Source organism: Hemitrygon akajei, chromosome 10 (genome assembly GCF_048418815.1).
Source record: "Hemitrygon akajei chromosome 10, sHemAka1.3, whole genome shotgun sequence".
Classification (NCBI taxonomy): domain Eukaryota; kingdom Metazoa; phylum Chordata; class Chondrichthyes; order Myliobatiformes; family Dasyatidae; genus Hemitrygon; species Hemitrygon akajei.
Window position 1 is genome coordinate 19,705,240 of NC_133133.1, and position 23,820 is coordinate 19,729,059.

Consider the following 23,820-nt stretch of genomic DNA (forward strand, 5'->3'; position numbering starts at 1 on the left):
TTCTCAACCACCTTATCAACTTATGCTGCAACTCTGAGGGATCTACAGACATAAGCCCCAAGATGCATGTTTGTCTACAATGCTAAGAATCCTGCTATTAACTTTGTAATGTGCCATCAAGTTTAATCTTCCAAGGTGTATTAATTCACACTTTTCTGGATTGAACTCCATGTCACTTCTCAGCACAGCATCCTGTCAATGCATGACAACCGTCACTATCCACAAAGCTACCAACCTTCCATCATATACGTTACCTTGCCACATACCAGTCCAGACCTGGATCATAACTAGGATTTTCCACACAGTCATAGACTGCTTTATTGCCTAAGTTTTTAAACTCAGCATCTAGCATCCTACCTTTAACTATAAAGTGAAAGTCAGTAAATGAACACTATTGTTTGAAGGAATTCCTATAACAAAGCCATGGGCATAGGGTAGTGGACCTTCCAATGAGCCTTCCTTTAATACAAGTTATAACTTCAACTAGCACATTTTTTTCCCAGGTGATTCTAATTGATTTCAATTTTGCTGGATCCCCCTGAAATTTCACACTGTGAAATATTTCTTTGAATATAAAAGAATTTAGTCTCATCTTCAAGACTATTTAATTAGAGATAAAAGAAGCATGCATTTTACTTCAAGCAATTTGCCCACAACTTGATTTGCAAAATGAAAAGTTTCAGAGTTAGGGGGAGAAAAACAGTAAAATACTAATTTTTAAAAAAGTTTACCAAGACTATAGGTTGATGTCTTTAAAAAAATCTATACCAAATGTAACTATTTGCACAACTAATCTCAATGATCATATCACAATGAACAGTGGATTTAAATTTGAGGAATTTACATTTCTGAAAGGCATCCATCTCAAGGTACTTGATCAATGAACCAGCTAAGTCACACAGATTTTACTGTACTTACTTATCAGGAGAGATACTGCAGTCTATGATTGTTTTTTTGCTGGTGTTGACCAATATGAAGGGCAGTTGAATGGCAGTATTGGGAGGAGGAACCCTGCCAGATTGTTGCTCTACAAGGCGATTTCGTTGAACCAGGTTCTTAAAGGCAATTTGCTGCAAAAGAGAAATTACTCCAATATACATTTCGCATTTTGTACTTGGTAATGCCCATTAATAGAGTCATAGTTTTGATTTCTATTTTTTCAGATTCTTCATTGTTAATCTCAAATGTATCCTACTACTCAGCCTTAGGCAAAGGATACTAGGATACTCTCTTCAGAACATAAGATATAGGAGCAGAATTAGGCCACTTGGCCCATCGTTTCTGCTCTGCCATTGATTTATTATCCCTTTCAATCCCATTCTCCTGCCTTCTCCCCATAACTTTTAATGCCCTGACTAATCAAGAACCCATCAATCTCTGCATTAAATATACTCAATGACCTGGCCTCCTCAGCAATTAGTTCCACAGGCTCACCATCCTCAGGCTAAAGAAATTCCTCCTCCTCTGTTCTAAATAAATGTTGCTCCATTGTGAGGTTGTGCTCCCTGGTCCTAGACAAACCCACTATAAGAAACACCCTCTCCACATCCAATCTACCCAGGCCTTTCATTTGATAAGTTTCAATGAGATCTCCCCTCATTCTTCTGAACTCCAGCAAGTACAGGCCCAGAGTCATTAAATGCCCCTCATACATTAACCCTTTCATCCTTGGAATCATTCTTCTGAAGTTTTCTGGACTCTCCCCAGTGCACCACATTTTTCTTTGATAATGGGCCCCAGACTGCTCACAATATTACAAGTGCAATCTGACCAGTGCCTTATAAAGTCTCAACTCCCTTGCCCTTGTATTCTAGTCCCCACAAAATGAATACTAACATTGCATTTATCTTTCTTACTGCTGACTATTTTACTCTCTATATATCTTTTTAAAACTTCTGGTATCCTCTTTTCTATTATTGGCTAGCTTACCTTCATATTCATCTTTTCTCTACTTATGGTTTTCTAGTTGTTTTGTTGGTTTTTAAATAGCTTCCCAATCAGAGGATTCCACTAATTTTTGATTTCTTATATGCCCTTTTTTATGCTGACTGACTTCCCTTGTCAGCCAGTGCCTCACCCTCCCTTTATAATACTTCTTCATCTTTAGGATGCATCTATCCTGCACCTTCTGAACTGCCCCCAAAAAATACAGCAATCATCCCCACTAGAGTTCTCTTCCAATCAACTTTGGCCAGCTCCTCTCTTATGCCTCCAATTCCCTTTACTCCATTGTAATACTGATACATCTGACTTTATCTTCTTCACAAACTGCAGGGTGAATTGTATCAAATTGTGATCACTGCCTCCTAAGGGTTCCTTTATCTTAAGATCCCTAATCAAACCTGGTTCATGGCAACACCCAATCCATAAAACATAGGAGCAGAAGTAGGTCATTTGGCCCATCAAGTCTGCTCCACCATTCAATTATGGGCTGGTCCAATTCTTCCAGTCATTCCCACTCCCCTGCCTTCTCCCCATACCCTTTGATGCCCTGGCTAATCAAGAACCTATCCATTTCTGCTTAAATGCACCCAATGACTTGGCTTCCACAGCTGCTCATGACAACAAATTCCACAGATTTACCACTCTCTAACTAAAGTAATTTAACCATATAATTTCTCTGCATCTCTGTTCTAAATGGATGTCCTTCAATCCTGAAGCTGTGCCCTCTTGTCCTGGACTCCCTTACCATGAAAAAAAACTGTTCAGGCCTTTTAACATTTGAAACATTTCAATGAGAACCCCCCCCCCCCCCCACCCCCACCTCATTCTCCTGAATGCCAGGGAATACAGCCCAAGAGCTGCCAGATATTGCCTTCCCCCAGTGGGCTCAACCACAGGCTACTCTGAAAAGCAATCTTGCAGGCTTACTACAAATTCACTCTCTTGGGACCCAGCACAAACCTGATTTTCCCAATCTACTTGCATATTGAAATGTTCCATGACTATCATAAATTGCTCTTATTACATGCTTTTTCTATCTCTCATTGTAATTTATATTCCACATCCTGCCTGCTGGTTGGAGGGCTTTAAATAACTTCCATCATTGTCTTTACCATCTCACAAGAATGCTATACCTTCGAACCCTATGCTATCTCTTAAGGATTTGATTTCATTTTACCAACAGAATCACCCCACTCCCTCTGCTTACCTGCCTGTGCAGTCAATACAAAGCATGTAATAAGACCAATATTATGATAGTCATGGAGCATTTGGATATTAAGCTCCCAAGTATGATCTTCAGCCATGACTCAGTGATCTCTTCAGACAGCACCCAGCAGTTTAAAAAAAAATGTAACTACGTAATTAAGGTGAAAGGGTAATTTCAAAGGAGGTGTGAGGAGCAAGTTTTCTTGTTAATATGCAGAGAGTAGTGGATGCCTGGAAGGTGTTCTCTGCGGTGATGATAGAGGCAGATTAGGGACTTTTAAGAGATGTTTAGATAGGCACACAAATGTGAGGAAAATAGAAGGATGTGGTCACTGTATAGGTAGAGGAGATTAGTTTAGATGGCTATATGGTTACTAACTTAATTGGTATGGCTCAACATTGTGGGCAGAAGGGCCTGTTCCTATGCTGTTGCATGTTCTATTATTTTGTTCAGCCTATACTAGTAAACTATTGGTAATAAATTTTAACTATTAACATGCTACTAAATAAATCTTCATAATGTTGAAAATCTTTGAAATAGTACCTGCAGAAGCAACTCCTTAAGTTGTAACTGCTTCTGTTTAATCATCTCCAGTTTCCTCCGCTTCTCCATCTAGTCACATAAAAACAAAAACGCCAACACTTGCTGAAAGCTGCAAACTAGTCTGCTACTGTGGTATAATTATTGTAAAATTTCAGATTTAAGAAGCATTTTCAAGCAAAATTTAACCACAATGCCACACAAGGAGATATCCCTCTTGTTTGTAGAGGGATATTTAAAAAAAATTAAGGGGCTTATGGAAGGGACTTATAGTGCCCAAAACCAAGACAGATGAAAACAAGATTATCAATTATACTGCAATTAGAATCAGACATGTCAATAGGCTCAAATGAAAGCCTGAATAGTTCTCAAAAGACTGAAGACAATTCGAAGCTAAATTTAACCCTTCCATAAGTTAAATAAGGATAGTTAAGTAAATTAACTCAATTGTAAGAATATGTTCAGAGACAAATCAAAGAATTTTCTTTCATTAACAAGAACTATATTCTGCAAAATGAAGAACAAAGCATTACAGAGACATACAAAGTGTATAAAATACAAGCAGTGAGGTTGAGCTAATAAATTTTTCACTCATGCTAAATGGGGTGCTAACTGGGTGCCAATATATAAAAAACTTAACAGCTCAACCTCAGTCAAAATGTTCAACAACAGCACTGGTAGGTGGAAATCAACCACAGCAAAACAGAAAAGGAAATTTGGAAGCAGAGTGTCAAAAGAAAAGCAACAGAAGACAAAAAAAAAGTAACTGAACAATGAAGAGAAACTATTGAAGCTAACAGAAACTGTCAAGGGTGGTGGTCAAGGCAGAAACATTATAGACTTGAGACATTTATGTACGCTCATGAATGTGAAGTAAAGGAAGCCAATGACGGCAGAAGACCCTTCATGAGAATATTAAATTTGGTTTCTCACTTTTCTAGTTTAGGGAATGAACATGCTGCTTTGCATGCTGAGCATTTCCAGTATTTTCTGCTTTTATTTCAGATTTCCAGCATCTGCTGTCTTTTGCTTTTCAAATCACTGATATGTGTGCATACTAAACCAGAATTAAAGAAATTTTCTGTCAGAATGTGCTGAAATATCTTGGTATGCAGATGGTAGACATATAGTTTGTTTAAAAGAGTCACACACAGACATTCTTATCTTACCTCCAGATTCTGACACTCTTGAGCTGAATTTGTGGGGAGTCCTATCCACTTGATTTCTTTCTTCTCTTTGGAGATTATGTTCATTGCCATGAGCACATTCAATGCATCATATACACGACGTCTTATATTTTTTTGATCATACCCCTGCTGTGAATTAGAATACAAAAATATTTTCTCATTAAAAAAATGTGGAATGAACGTGTTTCAAAAGAAAATCACATCACATGTTAGATGCAAATGTACCACTCTACTATGGATCCATTTCTGTTTTCTTTTAACAATAAAGTTGGAATAGAACTGCAGTTATTCTCTTTAGAGCATGGTTGGCCCAGGCAGGGTAAAGAGAATAAAAATGTTCTGACTAGCATATTGTGCAAAGAGTTGAGAAAACTTTTATATACTTGCAAAGTTTATCAAAACAAGTATCACCTTCACGACTGAATTAAAGAGGCACTCAATAGAAACATTTTAAATGGTTATGGGGAATCAGTTGTCACATGAGACACTCTAGGAGCCAGCATAGACTCAACAGACCAGTTACTGTATTCTGTGCCATAAGTACTCTATAATTCCAACCTTTGAGAAGTCCAGCAAGCCATCCCCAAATGGGAGAGGAACAATTAAATCACAGCTGATTAGCTTGCTTAAACTATATGAACAAGGTTATCTTCCAATTCTTACCTGTGAATAGGGATAAACAAAGACTGCAACTGGTAAGGCAAATAAAGGAATAATGCTGTTTTAAGCTGTAGAAAACTCAGGTGTTTTAAAACCAATACCCATTTTTTCCTTTAAGTAGCTAGTTGTCTTAGTGCAACAAAACCAGACAAAAACATTTAAAAGCATTCAATTTTCGAAGACCCCCAAGTTAGAAATTCTTGCTAATACAGGATAAAAAATTTTTGAGCACTAACATGACGTGACAGATAGAAAATTCTATAAGGCGTTGGGAAGTTTCTCATGCAATGCACCACATACAGTTCTAAAAAGTGACCTCACACATGTAATGTACATAAATTAATGAAAAATAGAGAAACACTGCAGAAAGCGAAAAATTAAGATCTTGTATTGAAAGAGTGGATTCCTCGGAGTGAAAATCTGGCTGACCATGAGAGATCTATCCCAATGAACTGAAAATTGAAGGTAATTATGAATATTCCTCAGGATGATTGCAGAAATTTAAGAAAAGGCATGGCATTAAATTTTTAAAGACTTGTGGTGAAAAAACGTTTGCTGATCACAAAGCAGCAGAGAAATTCAATGATGCGTTTGCCAAGATTACTTTTGATGAAAAGCTAACATGCTGAATGGCTGCATCATACATACAGTGACGAAGTAGTGTAAGTCAAAGACTGGTGAGCATATGAATTCAGAGTTGGGAATGACAGCGATCCCAAACAGTCACTGGCTGTTCACCTGGGCAGTTGAGGTAGTGATAGCTTACCTTTTTGATGGTTCAATGTACACATTGTTTCATACACAAAATTATTAAAAATATTATATAAAATGACATTCAGGATATACGTATGTTATAGATGTAATGTAAATGGATTTTCTGTTTAAGCCTGGGTCCTGTCCCGAAGGTATCTCATTGTACTGATGCAAATATCCGAAAAAGAACAAAAATTAGAAACACTTTCAGCCCTAAGCATTTCTGATAAGGGGTGCTCAACCTGTAATTTTGTTACAGCAATGTCACTTTTCTCTTAAAGTAGGCTGAAAACAGCTAAATAAAAATCAAAAATTGTCAATGAATAAAACAGGACTACTGAAATGATAATGCAACCATAACTGAACATGTGTGGTTGACATTAACAGACCACATACCTAAAACTTTACAACCACTGAAAACCAAGCAACTTGGCTGGAATTTTAGCCCCTCCTGTCTAGGAACATTGAAGCCAATTGTGACAATAACATCACAAATGCAGATTCAAGGGTGATAATATGCTGGCTTATTTATTAATATAATGTGTCATGCTAAATTAACAGTTATTCGATTTTCCCAATTCCATCAATCGCAACATCTAATTGAGAAATACAGTCGGCCCTGCTTTTTCGCGGGGGATTGGTTCTGAGACCCCCCACAGATACCAAAAAACGCAGATGCTCAAGTCCCTTATTTAACCTGTCTCAGTGCAGTGGTCTTAGGACCACTGTCAGGACGAAGGATCTCGGCCCGAAACATCGACAGTGCTTCTCTTTATAGATGCTGCCTGGCCTGCTGTGTTCCACCAGCATTTTGTGTGTGTTGCAGATAATTCATACTTATTTTCCGTGTTAATGACACACACAGCAGTCTTTGAAAAATTTTCATTAAACAAGTTTAAATTAAATAAAATTTAAAAGTAGCAAGAATCTTTTCACCCAAGGAAATATTTGCTTCACATCCTGGTTGATAAGCAGCATACAAAGTTGTACACACTTTGTACAAACTCAAAGTGTCCTACAAGGACCTGCCTAACTATTGTGGTGAACTACATATACCTGTCTGGACTGCTCCTGTGGCTCCTCCCACAGACCCCTGCTGACTGCTCCTGTGGCTCCTCCCACAGACCCCTGCTGATTGCTCCTGTGGCTCCTCCCACAGACCCCTGCTGACTGCTCCAGTGGCTCCTCCCACTGACCCCGCTGACTGCTCCTGTGGCTCCTCCCACAGACCCCTGCTGACTGCTCCTGTGACTCCTCCCACAGACTCCCTGCTGACTGCTCCTGTGGCTCCTCCCACAGACCCCTGCTGACTGCTCCTGTGGCTCCTCCCACAGACCCCCTGCTGACTGCTCCTGTGGCTCCTCCCACTGACCCCGCTGACTGCTCCTGTGGCTCCTCCCACAGACCCCTGCTGACTGCTCCTGTGGCTCCTCCCACAGACCCCCTGCTGACTGCTCCTGTGGCTCCTCCCACTGACCCCTGATGACTGCTTCTGTGGCTCCTCCCACAGACCCCTGTATAAAGGCGATTGAGGCCTGATGCCCGGCCTCATTCTCCAGGATGTAGTGTTGTTCATTCTTCCAGTCAATAAAAGCCGATATCTCGCTTCTTACGTCTCAGAGTGAGTTATTGATGGTGCATCAACTATTCATTTAACGAATCAAATGACAAATAAAGAACAGCCGATGTTTACCAGAAAACAGACTGATGGCACAAGTTATGAAATGGCCAACAGCATAAAATTACAAAAAAAACTGATAGTTAATTGAATTACATAAACCAGCCTTTCTCAAATCTTTTTGCCCTGTAGGAACCCTTGAAATAATTTTCAGGTTTCAGGGAACCGCTGCATAAAAATTATTATACCTAGAGCTCATGGTACGTTAGCATGATCAGTAACTTGTAGATATAATGATCCAAAAATAATTTTCAATGCTTCTTTGAGTAGAGAATGAATTTTTAGCCAACCTTTCCTGAAAAGAGATATATAAGCTTGGCTTACTTTTCTTGAATTTACTCTTTCTTTCTCTTCCATAAATTAAAAAAATACACAAGGCAAGCATAATAAATTTCTGAATTCTTGGCCAAACTTTAGATAAGCTCACACTGAATTCACCTTCAACTGAAATGAGATGCATTTCTATCCTTGCTCTTGATGCTCGTTAAACAAGAAAAAGCTTGCTCCCACGTAAGAAGTTGAAAATTGCAGCAAGATGTTCATTGCTTTCGTGTGAATGGCAGGATACTCTTCTTTTATAGCAATCTCGAACTTGTTCAGGGACAGATCAGTAAATCTCATCTTGAGTGCATGATCAGAGTGCAGCTCAAAGTTGTTCCTCTTCTTTCAAAGTCAAGTTCTCAGGCTGAGCAGAAGATTTAGAGAAAGGGTCCCTCACCCAGTAATACACTTTTGTTGAAAGGAAGGAAAATACTGTTCTATTTTGTTCTGCAGTTCTTCCTGGTGGTTTTCAGTAACACTAGAGATTTTCTGATAATTCTTCCTCACTCTCAAGCCCAAACAGCAGTGGAAACATTTCAGGATTTCCTTTTGCAGCGCGATTTTTCCAAAGATTTAGATTCCTTTTAAATACAATAATCTTGTCACTTGAAATTAAAACATTTTCTCCAGGGCCTTGCAAAGACTTGTTCAACTGGTTTATATGATGGGAAACACCTGTTAAGTAGGCTAGTTTCTGCAGCCATTCTTCAACTTCAAAGCACTTAGCAAAATCTGGCCTACCATTTTTTTGAAAGTCCTCCCAGGCTTCGGGATACCACATGGGAGAGGTAGGAGACAACTTGAGCCATCTTGCGGAGATGCCCACCATGCCCTTCCGTGACGCCCCAAAGCATTTCTTGTACAGGCTGCTCTTATACACCTTTCACTTCCTGGCCTTCGTCTTGCCGACCAGACTCGCCTTAGCGATCTGTTTTACCATCTGGCAGTGGAGGTCGTCCCCAGTGGAAATCTCTTTCTGCAAGGGCCCTTCCCATGTACATTGGGCAGTACCGTGCAATAGGTTCACCGACACCCCAACCTCCTGTCCATACTGTGGCCTGGAGGAGTTACATGCTTATCTGGAGTGAGAGGTGTACAGAAGGGGCAGGTCTCAAGGAGGATCTACAGGTGGGCTTGCTCCTGGGCCTACCCCTCTTCCGAGGATACACTCGTGCTCGGCTGTCCATGGAAAGGGAGCATCCGGTCACAATGGGTATAGTGGAAGATCTCTGGGAGCAGTGGGCCACCCAGGGAATTGACGGTTTTATAGACAGTAGTAAACATATTTTAATTTGAATTTATTCACTGTCTTGTAAGTACTTAATGTTTGTACTTTGTGTATTTGTTGTGCAAATAAACTTTTATAGTTTTGTACAAACTATTATAGTTTTTTGTTCTAAAAACTTTTATAGTTTTTTGTGTCTGTTGTTGTACCAGTGTAGTGAAATGACTCAGATTGTAATTTCTTCATCATTAACTTTATCAGAACTGTCTGTACACCTAGAATCCTCTTCAAAAATCACCACATGATATTGTGTCTTCAGAATGAAAATTTTTCTCCAATTTTCTCCGCATCAATAGTTTGCTCACTCCCATAAGTCAGTTAGCGCCACAGAAGGGGAAGTTGGGGGAGGTAACTCGGGAGAGAGAGGGTGATGTCACAACTTAAGTTGGGCAAGTCCATTCAATGCCTGGAAAACACACTTCATGCTCATCAGCTTACTGTCCTCCCCTCCGTGCAACACAACACTCACCAATTCTCAATTTACCATCCTTCCCTCTGCGCAAAACAGTGCTCACCAATTATCAATGCTCTCTCCCCATCTCACGTTAAAAACTGAGAATGGACTCAAGCAAATAAATACAGTCCACTGCACACTGGGCTAAGAGACCTCTAATGTGATTGCTAAAGGGGCTGCTCGATCACTACCCATCACTGCCAGCACTAGCATCGCTCATTGCCTGAAGTTCAAATAACGCTGTTTATTTTTTTAAAAATCACAATCTCTTGCAGAACCCTCAGGAACCTCTCCCTGAACCCTAGGATCCCATGGAACCCCAGATGAGAAACCCTGATCTAAACTATACTATATGGATTTCAACATGAATGTGTGGGATAACATGGCTTGGACAGAAAAAGGTTGATCTATTTGTATTTTTTTTAATGCTGGAAGTAAAGAACAATGACTGTCTAGAAAGATAGAGATTTGTATATACTAATTACCAAAATGTACCAGTTGGGTAGAAAATATAATTAAAAGGGTAAAAAAGGGCTAACCTTAATACTTAGAGAGCGTTTTGCTGCTCTGCTACATTTTAGAGATTAAACAATATCTATAATACATCACATAGCTCTAGCCATTACAAAGATGTTCATAATATGTTAAATGGAATGCAGTGTAAATTCCAAATTCTACTTGGATTAGAAAAACTTTTTAGTTTTCAAGGTCTGGACATCACTAACACGGCCAATATTTATGACCCCTGAGAAGGTGGTTTATAAATGTTGGCCTTGTGTGAGTCAGTTTCTACCTCTCGCTCACCCCACCACAGTAATTTTGTCAAGCATTCTTATGTTACAAGAACATGCATGAAGATGCAATTTGAGCACTTTCTTTTAGGACCTTGAATAGACAAGAAAGTCTATAACAAAGACAACTTTAATCTAAGGCAGACAAGTTTATGCAAGCTCTTCACAGATAAGCAGAAGTCTCCCTACAATGTAGCAGATAGTGACCAGATTTAAATTTTACATCAGTGATCTATGGAAGCTTTCTTGTAAAGGCCATTAAGGCAGGTGGATACAGGTAGTTCAGAGATCTGAAGAGAACTGGGTTCAAGGATTTGAATAACTTATTTCTCCTATTCTTATACGCAAGTAGATTAATGTTATATACACAAAATTACTTCTACTCCATTGGTTATCAAATAAGACCTCCCACCACCCTCCCAATAAACTGCTAAGTAACTTATTATTAAATGGAAAACATGGTACAGAGATTACATATGAAATACAAAACTACATCTGGTAGGTATATTTGGCAGAATTCTTTTCAATACTGAAAAACATTCGGGCTTCATTTGATTTACAGTACCCATATCCTTTATGCAACCCAAGTAAACAAAATTTAAGATAAAAACATGTGTCATGTGTTGATCTGAAGTATAGAGATGAAATCTCAATACAACGCACACAAAATGACGGAGGAACTCAACAGGTCAGGCAGCATCTATGGAAATGAATAAACAGTCGACATTTCAGGCCAAGACACCCTTTAAAGACCGAGAAACAGGGGGCAAGATGCCAGAATAAAAAGGTGGGGGGAAGGAGAACTAGCTATTCGGTGATAGGAGATAGAAGAGATAGAGTCCAGAGTGGGGAATAGAAGAGGGAGAGGAGAGGGAAAAAATTATCAGGTCTCCTTCCTCCTTCTATCTCCTAATACTTTTTTTTGAAAGTCTGATTCTTAACTGGGATATCAAAATAGAATTGAAAATCTTATTTCCTTTATTAATTAACTCAAGAGATTCTGCAGATGCTGAAATCCAGAGTAACACACACAAAATACTGCAGCAACTGACGGTGACTCTCAGCCAGAAATGTCGACTGTTTTTTTTCCATTTTCATAGATGTCACCAGACCTGCCAAGTTCCTTCAGTATTTTGTGTGTTGCTCTGGATTTCCAGCATCCAGTCTTGTGTTTATGAAAACTCAATAGGTTAAGTGGCACTGAGTAGGGAATTTTATTAAATAGTTCAGGCAACTCTTCTAGTAGAGGGAATTAATGCAGTAAAACTAAATAAAAACTAAAACCCCCAATATTCTGGGCCAGTGTGCCCACCAAGAAGAGAAAGATTCCACCATGCAATATACCTTTGTAATTCATTCTCAATTGCACACAATTAATTTGTGTTCCCTTGTAGAGGGCTCTCTTCCAGCCACGACATTGTGGACTGCAAATTCCTGCCAACAATCTCACCCTGTTCAGTAGGAAGAAAAATTAAGAGTGGGTTGAGAAGGAACAAGACAGTTCGCTCATTTTTTCCCCATTCCCAATCCACAGGAGAAGCACCTTGCTTCCCAGTTATTTAACAATCAGTAAAGACTGATAAACCACATCCAGCTGAGAGAATTCAAGATGGAAAGTTTTTAATTTAAAGCTGTCATCTATCGGGTAGTGGTGTGCTTGTCCCTTAGAAGACACTACCACGAGTTTCACATGCAGACAAAATTTCTATAATGGTTGAAGCATTCTAGTAATAAAAGGTAAACTGCATGCACAAACAACAATTCAGATGTCAGGAAATATCAACACAACCCAACTGCAATCTAGACACCAGCTTCCACTTACTCATCTCTATTGTCAAAATGCCTTTATTACCATTACAACTAAAACCATACCCAAACTTGCCAATGTCACCAATCAAAATATAGAATGCCTTTGTTACAATACTCTCCACAATCACACTTCAGCATTTCAGTCTAAATATTTACAAAGATGTCGATTTTCCACACCTGTCCACAGTGTAGTCAATAATATAGGAGCAGAGTTCAACCATTCAGCCCAGAGTTTACTCTGCCATTCTATCATGGCTGATTTATTATCCTTCTCAACCCTATTCTCCTGCCTTCTCCCCATAACCTTTGACACTATTAATCAAGAACCAATCAACCTGGTTTAAATATACCCAATGACTTGGCCTCCACAGCCGCCTGTGGCAATGAATTCCACAGATTCACCACCTCCGACTAAAGAAATTTTTCCTCATCTCTGTTCTGGTCCTGGATTCTGCCACACAGGAAATATCCTTCCCACATCCATTCTATTTAGGCCTTTCAATATTCAACAGGTTTCAATGACGTCCCTATTCATTCTTTTCAAGTCCAATGAATATGGGCCCAGTGCCATCAAATGCTTTATTTTCACAAATATTCAGTCCATACTTTGAAAGTAGTAGGCTCACTTGCCTAGGTTTCTAAGTGGATAATGGACACTTATCTTGTACACCTTTTTGAATCAGGTATGTAACTGGATTTGAAAGAATGGACTTAATGTTTTTGTAAGTTTGCTGTTTGATGCACTTAATAAACACCTTTGCACAATAGTTCTAAGTGACACCAGCCATTCTTTTCTTCGGTCATAACCCACATATCTAACACCATACATGTCAAAGGGTAGTTGTAGATGGAGTGTAATCTGCTGGAGGTCAGTTACCTGTGATATTCCATGGGGATCCGCTCTTTCTGATCTTTATAAATGACTTGGGTGAGGAAGTGGAAGCATGGGTTAGTAAGTTTGCAGATGCCAAGAGGTACAATGGGACATTGACAGGATGCAGAGATGGGCTGAGAAGTGGAAGATGGAGTTCAACCCAAAAAAGTGCGAAGAGATTCACTTTGGAAAGTCAAATTTGAAGGCAGAATACTGGGGAGAATAGCAGGATTCTTAGCAGTGTCTAGGAACAAAGAGGTCCATGTTCATAGATCCCTCAAAGATTCTGCACATGTTTTTAGGGTTGTTAAGGCATATAGTGTGTTGGCCTTCACTAATCAGGAGACTGAGTTCAAGAGTCATGAGGCAATGTTGCAGCTCTATAAAACCCTGGCTAGACTACATTTGGAATAATGTGTTAACTTGGTCATCTCATTACAGGATGTGGAAGCTTTAGAGGGCACAGAGGAGATATAACAGGATGCTGCGTGGATTGAACAGAATGTTTTAGGAGGACATAGGTTGAGCAAGCTAGGGATTTGTTCTCTGGAGCAAAGAAGGAAGAGAGGTGACTTGATAGAGGTGTACAAGATAAGAGGCATTGACTGAGTAGCCAGCCAGACTTTTTCCCCAGGGTGGAAGTAGCTAATACAAGGGGGCATAATTTTAAGGTGATTGGAGGAAAGTACAGGGGGGAGGCAAGTGGTTTTACATAGAGAATGGTGGGTGCGTGGAGTGTGTTGCCAGGGGTCTCTAAAAAATCAGATACATTAGGCAGATTTTAAGAGATTTTTGGTTGATAAATGAAGGGTTATGTGAGATGGAAGATCTTAAGAGTAGTTTATAAGATCAGCACAACATCCTGGGTCAAAGTTCCTGTACTGTGCTGAGATGTCCCATTTGTTTAGGAAGAACTTTCAGATTTGCTTCATTTGCAGTTAAAATAAAGGTTTGATTAGGTTAAGCATTTTTATTAACTGCCCTGGTCACTGTAGGGATGTCAGTGGCATACAAAACATATAAAATTGATTAAAATCAATTTCCTCCATCTCGATGTGAGAGGTTCTGCATGATTTATGCCAAAAAAGCAAACAATTTTAATGTGCTAAAATTTAATTATGCCTTACTTCATCAGAGCCAGATTCCTGGTTGTTGGTATTACTGAATTCTGCCACCAGCTCATCTGCCACTTCATTGTAGGTAGTTGTTCCTTTCTGCTGCACTTTTTCGCAAACCTTCATTGAGAAGTGCCGCAATCCTTTGCCATTCTTTTCACCCTTTTTGTTCCTTTTACTGAAAAGTAAACAATTAAAATTTCAAAACGTTTTGTCCTTTGATCATGAATTAGGTGTGCTAATTTTTTTAAGTAATGAAAATACAGTCAGTGGCCACAGTGCATTTCTGTATGCTCATGGTCTTCTACTGCTGTGGCCTATCCACTTATCACTGCATTGTGCACTCAGATGCTCTTCTACACACCACTGTTGTAATGTATGGTTATTTAAGTTACTATCATCTTCCTGTCAGCTTGAAAGTCTGGCCATTCTCCTCTGACCTTTCATTAATAAGGCATTTCCACTCAGAACTGCCACTCCCTAGATGTTTTTTTGTTTTACGCACCATTAGAGACTTGTGTATTAAAATCTCAGGAGATCAGCAGTTTCTGACATACTCAAACAACCCTGCCTGACACCAACAATCATTCCAAGTCACTTAGATCACAGTTCTTCTCTATTGATGCTTGGTCTGATCAACAATGGAACCTCTTGACCAGGCCTGCATGCTTTTATATAGAGTTGCTGTCAAATTATTGGCTGATTAGACATTTGCATTAACAAAGTGCACCTAGTAAAGCTGCAACTGATTGTATTTAATGAAAATTTGCATGACTTAACTTTATAGCTGAGTTTACAAAAGGACCAATGATGTTGCTCGTACCAATATTTAGGTCCTGATGAGCCAGGATATTGGACCAACAGTGCACAAATCAGATTACAGATAGATCAAGGTGTTGTCAGTCTCTAACACAGCCTTTCTCAACCTTTTTGCCTGGAGGAACCCTTGAAATAATTTTCAGTTTTCAGGGAACCCCTGTGTAAAAATTACATCTACAGCTCATGGTATGTTGGCGTGATCAGTAAGTTGTAGATACAATAATTCAAAAATAATTGTCAATGCTCTTTTGCATAGAGACTGAATTTTTAGCCAAACCTTTCTTGAAATTAATCTTTCTCTTTCATAAATTTTTAAAACTCGTAAGACAAACATAATAAATTTCTGATAAATAACTGGCTTAAGCCAAATAGTATTTAATTTTTCTAAAGGTAGGCTTGACAGATATAATTTAAATAAAGGTTGTAAATTGATTTTAATTAGTTCTATTTACAACATAAAAATTTATTAACAATGTTGAATTATAAAGTTACTAAAAGTCATAAGCTAAAGCAACACAGTTCCTCCAATTGCAACTTTTGACCTTTTGCTTCCAGATATGATGACAAAACATTAAATATATCTTGGCCTTTGCTTGTTTTGGGCAGCTTTATGCAACAGAAGTTTTCTTGAATTTCACCATCATTTACAAATCTTTCAAATGTTACATCACATTTATTGATGAAATCTATTTACTCATCAACCTGGATCAGATACACCTCTATCAAGACACCTCTCATTCTTCTTTGCTCCAAAGAACAAAGCCCTAGCTTGCTTAACCAATGACTCAGAAGACTGTACCATCAGATATGTCTGTAACATACAGGGGTTAATACAATATAAAAAAGAACAGTATAATAAATAACAAAATCAGAAAATTGCAAAAAATTCAAAAACTCCACAATGCAATTCACTTCTAACCTACACAATCCACCTTCCGCAACATTTACAGCATGATCCTACTGTGTAAAAATGTATTTAGAATAAAAATTGCCCTCCAATATTCTATTACTCCTGTAGAATTTGTTCACTCCTAGAAGTCAGTTGGCGGTGCGCAAGGGGAAGTTGGGGGAGGCAATTTGGGATGCCACAGACTAAGTTGGGAGAGTTTGTGTCAAAAACTGAGAATGGTCTCAACCAAATAAACATGGTCCTACTGTGCACTGCTATACTGGGCTTAGAGACCTCTAACGAGATCGCTAACGGGATTGCCCAGTCACTGCCCACCACTCTGAGTGCTAGCATCGCATGTCACATTAAGCTCAAAAATGTATTTTTTTTTTAAATTCATGATCTCTTACAAAACCCCAAGTGACCTCTCACGGAACCCTTGGGTTCTGCAGAACCCCCTGTTGAGAAATCCTGTTCTAACCTGATAAAATTTAAAAAAAAGAAAATCCTTCAAGTACTCAGGTCAGGTTGCATCAGATGTTCAGTTTGAAACATTAGCTGTTTCTCTTTGCAGAGATGCAGCCTGACCTGGTGCATTTTGCTTTTACAGTCAGCCCTCCTTATCCGCAGGGGATTGGTTCTGAAACCTCCTGCGGATACCAAAAAACGCAGATGCTCAAGTCCCTTATTTAACCTGTCTCAGTGCAGTGGTCTTTAGGACCCAGCGGAACACGGTACTTTATTTAACATGTCTCAGTGCGATGGACATTAGGACCCAGTGCAGCTCTGAATCCGCAATGTTTCTGTTCACGAAAATAATCACCATCACGATTGAAAATAAGGTGGAAAGGAAGCAATAATCTCAGCTATACCGAAAGAAGGATAAAATGGAATGTGGGTCATTTAGACCAATATCCTTTCTTAATGTAGATTATAGGTTATTTACCTCCATCGTGGCCAAACGATTAGAGGAGTTTCTACCCATACAGATACGTAATGATCAGACAGGTTTTATACAATGCCAGACTCAGGACAATATACGAAGGACACTTCACATTATGGATCATATACAAAAAAATCAAATCCAAGCAATAGTGATAAGCGTAGACTCTGAAAAAAGTACTTGATTCGGTTAATTGGAATTTTCTTTACAGAGTTTTACATAGATTTGGTTTCCAAGACACAATTATTAAAACTATACAGACACTATATGACAATCCTACTGCTAAGATTAAAATCAATGGATATTTATCAAATAGTCTTACCCTAGAAAGGGGCACGAGACAGGGTTGTACATGGTCACCATTACTCTTCGCGTTATATCTGGAACCATTAGCTCAATACATCAGACAAAATGAAGATATCAGGGGAATTACTATTAAAGGGACAGAGCATAAATTGGCTTGTTATGCGGATGACATTTTGATCTATCTAGGGCAACCAACATGCTCTTTACCTAAACTGATGCAATCCTTTGAACAATATGGTCAATTATCAGGATACAAGATTAACATATATAAAACCCAATTACTTTCATATTACTATAGCCCAGCAAGAGAAATTGAAAGTCGATACCTCTGGGCATAGCACATAGAGTCTTTCAAATATTTGGGCAGCATTATGCCAAAAGATTTGGCAAAATTATCAGAATGTAATTATCAGCCTCTATATAAAAAGATTAAGGAAGATGTGGCAAGATGGAGCCTGATTCCTTTTTTCAGTCTCAGTTCAAGGATCGAGTCTATTAAAATGAATATACTGCCCAGACTGTTATATCTCTTTCAGACCCTACCAATAGAGATTACGGTAATCAAAATCAATTCAATGAATGGAACAAGATGCTATCAAGGTATATTTGGCAGGGTAAAAGGCCTAGGGTTCGCCTCAAAGCTTTGCAATTAGCAAAGGAAAAGGGGGGAATGGGGCCTACCTTCTCTTAGAGATTATTATTTTGCAGCACAGTTGAGAGCTGTGATATGTTGGTGCAACCCATCATATGACGCTCAATGGAAAAACATTGAGGAGCGGGTACTTCTCATCCCCATACAAGCAATTTTGGCTGATAACAACTTGCAAAGGTACATAAATACTATTGATAACCCATGGGTGAAATTGACTCTTAAAATATGGAAAACTACTATAAAAGAATATAATCTAGAGGGAGATATTGCAATTCTTAAATGGTGTGCATATGACTCTGATTTTACACCAAATAAATTGGATGCTAGATTTAAGGACTGGACAGCTAATGTTCTTTGCAACATAATGAAAGAAGGAACACTGTTCAGTTTTGAAATGCGTAAAGAGAAACACTTATTAGAAAAACAAGATTTTTAAATCGGTATTTACAGATGCGACAATATGTTAATAAGATGCTTAAAAATGTAACCAAGGCAAATACATGCTTGATAGAGTTCTTTAGAAAAGCATATCATTCAGATAATGGTAGTAGAATCATTTCAAGCATGTATAAGGGGTTGTCAAATCTTAAAACACATTCGACTTCATACATTAAAACAAAATGGGAGAAGGAAGGAGGGATAATTATATCTGAGGAAGAATGGACAACAATATGGAGATATCAATGGAAGTGTACCGATTCACAGAAATGGAGGGAGTTTGGATGGAAAAACTTGATAAGATATTTTATTACACCCTCTCAGAAATCCCATTATGATAGTAACCTCCCTGTTTACTGGAGAAATTGTGGAAATCAAAATGCAAATCATTATCATATTTTTTGGGACTGCCCTGTTATCAAAAACTATTGGAGGGGAATACACATTGCCCTACCAGACATCTTTAAATGTGAAATACCCTTGGAGAGTAAGACCATATATTTTGGATAAATACCTCAAGAATGGTTGAAAAGAGATAAATATTTAATGAATATACTGTTGGTGGCTGGTAAAAAGACTCTTACTAGGAAATGGTTATCACAGGAGAGCCCAACTTTAAATACATGGATGGAAATTACAATGGACATTTATAAAATGGAGAAGATAACAGCATCTGTTAATCATAAGCTGGAACAATTTGATTCATACTGGGAAAAATGGTTTAACTACATAATGCCTCATAGGCCTGATTTTATTCTTACAAATCAATGAATCTGTTGTAAAAAAAATCACTCCCTACTTGTACATAGTTCTTTCCTTTTGCTTGTTTTTTCTTTCCACTCTTTTCTACAAGTGTATACCCCAGATAAATACTTTGTGGAGATTTTGTGATATATATGATTATATGATATATATGTACAATGTCTGAAATACATCTTATGGAAATGTTTGTTTGATGAACTTCAATTAAAAAAAAACAAATTACAAAAAAAGAAAATAAGATGGAAGTAATAAAGCGATCGGAATAAGGTGAAATGCCATCAGTCACTGGAAAAGCGTTAGGCTACAGTCGGTCAACGATTGGAACAATTTTAATGGAGCATGTGAAATCAGTTATTACTAAGCAACGCAGTGGTTTAATTATTGAAATACGTATGTTTCTTAAGTGTTTTATATGCATAGAAAGGTAAAATATGTATTATATACTAAGAAAAACGTTTGACTAACTGACACTAAATAATACTGAATGTACCTGTTCCGACTTCAAATCCGACTTAAAGACAGACTCAGGAACGGAACTCATTCATAACCCTGGGAGTGCCTGTACTTTCAAGTCATTTCTAGATTACTTATAATAACTAATACAATGTAAGTGCTACATAAATAGTTGTTATACTGTATTGTTTAGGGAATAATGACAAGAAAAAATAGTCTGCACATGCTCAAACAACGAGTGCTGGAAGAGCACCTCTGGGTTTTCCCGATCCGCAGTTGGTTGAATTCGCACATGCGGAATCCGCGGATAAGGAGGGCCGACTGTATTTTAGATTTCCAGTAATTGTAGTTCACGTAAGATTTTAATCTCAAACCTGACATTTCCAGATAATGTTGCTGAGCCAAGGCATGTAGATGCAGCTGAGAAGCAAAAACTGAGGGCAGATAATATGAGACAATTGAGCTAATCATAAAGGAATAGATAGAGAATTCTTAACAGATGGGGGGATGTCACATGATGATGTAGGATCAAGACGTGGAAATCCAGCTCTCCCATAAAAAACCAGTAAAATAATGTTTAACTGAAGAAAAGTTAGTAAATACTTTTAAAAAATAACTTATAAACTACTCAGGATTGTCTTAAGATATGTCTCCTAAACAGAAGCAGAAGAAAACTACTACTTTGAAGACAACACAAGTTGGAAAAGAATCAAGGCCGGCCACCATGAAAGAGCCTCGGGCTCAAGTGCAATTTACCTCCAGCGATACAGAACAGGAAACTGCGGCAACATCAACCTTTTCCCCAAAAAAAGAGCAACAGGAATTGCGCATGAGTGAAGGAAGGGGCATGTGCAAACACGAGCAACCCAAACTACAAATCCCAGCTATGATCGGAACTGAAAGTGAAAGTGAATATGAGGTGGAATCAGATTCTCTGGATAAATCAGACGAAGATGAAGAGACAAACAAAGAAGAGCAACAGGAAGAGGTTGGAGGTGATGTTGGAGACAAAAAAAAAACTTTGGTGCAAATAATGCATGAATTAAAAGCATTAAAAGCAATTAAAAAAGATATTAAAAATATGAAGATTATGTTTGATAAAATGATGAAAAGACAGGACAAAATGGACAAGAAAATTAAAAACTTGGAAGAAATAACGGGAGACACCATTGATAGAGTGAATAAAATGGAAGATAATATTTCTGCCTGGACATCAGAAAGAAAACGGTTGTTGGAAAAAGTGGATGTACTTGAAAATTTTAGCAGACGAAATAATATTAAGATTGTTGGACTTAAAGAAGGTATAGAGGGAGAGGATCCAATAAATTTTTTTCAAAAATGGATTCCGGAAATTTTGGAAATGGAAGAAGGAACCCAGTTAATTGAAATTGAAAGGGCTCACAGAGCCTTAAGATCAAGTCCTCAAGTTGATCAAAACCCACGATCAATCTTGATAAAATGCTTAAGATATCAAGATAAAGAAAAGATCCTGAAGGCGGCTGCTCAACGTGCCAGAAAAAGAAATGGGCCATTGATGATAGAAGGAAAAACAGTTCTTTTCTATTCTGATGTAAGTTATGACCTTTTGAAGAGAAAGAAGGAATTTAACCCAGCGAAAAAAGTTTGGGAAAAGGGTTATAAATTCATATTGCGCTACCAGGCAACCCTGATAATTTTTTTGGATGACAGAAAAAGAAGATTTTTTTTACTGATTATTGGGATGCGGAAGAATTTGCAAAAGAACTCCCAAATATTCGCTAACAACAGCCAAAGATTTAAAAGTGAAACGGATTAAAGATGAAGACAGGGACAGTGAATGGAGTTGATGGATCTTTAAGGACAGAAGAATATTTAAATGTATTCTTAATTATATGATACATGGGGAGAAAGGTAAAAATTTGAGAAATATTAATCGAGAGTAGTGATATTATTTTTTCTTCGCTTATATATACTTATTTATGTTACGGGGGAGCTGGGGGAACTTCGGATCGATTGCTACGGGAATCACGTGTGTAATCATGGTGATTGCCATGACCCGTACAACGGAGGGGGGTAATGTTGTGCTTTTTTTAATTCACAACATTAGTAGGGGGTATTTTGTTATTTTTTTCTTTATAATCTATTTTTCTTTTATCTTTCTTTCTTTGCCTGGACAATCGGGGAAGGGGGAGACAATCGGGGGTGAGAAACATAGCAACATGGAGAATTTTAAAAAGATTCCCCGAGGTACTACAAAAATTGAAAGGTTAGGTATTACTATAGACTGGAGTAACCCTGTTAAAAATAATGACTAATTGACTGAATTTTTTAAGTTTTAATGTTAATGGGCTTAATGGACCAGTGAAAGAAAAAGAATTTTAGCATACATTAAGAAAATGAAAATAGATATAGCTTTTTTTTTTACAAGAAACACACTTAACAGAGATAGAACATCAGAAATTAAAGACAGATTGGGTCGGAAATGTTATTGCAGCTTCATTTAATTCAAAGGCGAGGGGAGTTGCAATTTTGGTTAATAAAACTTTACCAATTAAAATACAAAATGTATTAATTGATTCTGCAGGGAGATATGTAATTATACATTGTCAAATTTTTTCAGAACTATGGACTCTTATGAATATTTATGCACCAAATGAAAATGATGTAAAAGTTATACAAGAGGCCTTTTTGAATCTGGCTGACGCACATGACAAAATATTAATAGGTGGAGATTTTAATTTTTGTCTAGACCCAGTTTTAGATAGATTAACAAAGGTCATTACAAAATCAAAAGTAGCAAAATTAACTTTATCATTGATGAAAGATTTAAATTTGATTGATATATGGAGAAGAATTAATCCAAAAGAAAGATTACTTATTTTATTCAAATAGACATAAAACTTATTCAAGGATAGATTTTTTCCTATTATCAACGAATATTCAAGACAGAGTGAAAAATAAGGAATATAAAGCAAGAATATTGTCAGATCATTCCCCCTTGACAATGACAATGATAATGATGGATAAAGAGGAATCGATTTACAGATGGAGATTTAATTCAATGTTATTAAAATGTCAAGATTTTTGTGATTTCATGAAAAAGCAGATTCAGTTTTTTTTAGATACAAATTTACATTCAGTTGATGATAAATTTATAGTATGGGAAGCAATGGCATATTTGAGAGGCCAGATAATAAGTTATACTTCTAAAATTAAGAAGGAATATATGGTAGAAATAGATCAATTGGAAAAAGAGATTACAAAATTAGAAAAAGAATCTCAAAGATATATGACAGAAGAAAAACGAAGACAACTTATTAACAGGAAGTTACAATATAATACACTTCAGACATACCGAACAGAAAAAGCAATTATGAGAACTAAACAGAGATATTACGAACTAGGTGAAAGATCACACAAGATTCTTGCTTGGCAGTTAAAAACAGACCAGATTTCCAAAACGATAAATGCAATTAGGACAAGTGTAAATAAAATTACTTATAAACCTTTAGAAATTAATGAAACTTTTAAGAATTTTTATCCTGAACTGTATCAATCAGAATCACAAAATGATAATGTCGAGATAGAAAGGTTTTTATCACAAATAACTCTTCCAAAATTGAATATGGAAGAACAGAAGGGATTAGATATGCCTTTTACATTAAAAGAGGTCGAAGCAGCTCTAGGATAATTTCAGAGTAATAAATCCCCAGGAGAAGATGGTTTTCCACCCGAATTTTATAAAAAGTTTAAAGATTTACTAATTCCTCCTTTTATGGAGTTAATATACCAAGCAGAAAGAACGCATAAACTTCCAGAATCTTTTTCGACAGCTATTTTAATAGTATTGTCAAAAAAAGATAGAGATCTTTTAAAGCCAACATCATATAGACCTATTTCTTTGTTGAATACCGACTATAAAATAGCAAAAATTTTATCTAATAGATTATCTAAATACTTA

The 23,820-nt window shown here is 37.5% G+C and overlaps 1 protein-coding gene across 3 annotated transcripts in view; it reads right to left on the bottom strand.

Moving 5' to 3' along the window:
* LOC140734206 (transcription factor Dp-1-like) overlaps positions 1-23,820 on the bottom strand; it is a 99,046-nt gene that overhangs the window by 26,580 nt on the left and 48,646 nt on the right. For all 3 annotated transcript variants that reach the window (XM_073057876.1, XM_073057877.1, XM_073057878.1), the window contains 4 exons: positions 14,631-14,796; positions 4,861-5,007; positions 3,695-3,763; positions 919-1,070 (listed from right to left, as the gene is read on the bottom strand). In XM_073057876.1, the coding sequence (XP_072913977.1) occupies positions 919-1,070; positions 3,695-3,763; positions 4,861-5,007; positions 14,631-14,796 (534 nt within the window). The remainder of the gene's footprint in view (positions 1-918; positions 1,071-3,694; positions 3,764-4,860; positions 5,008-14,630; positions 14,797-23,820) is intronic.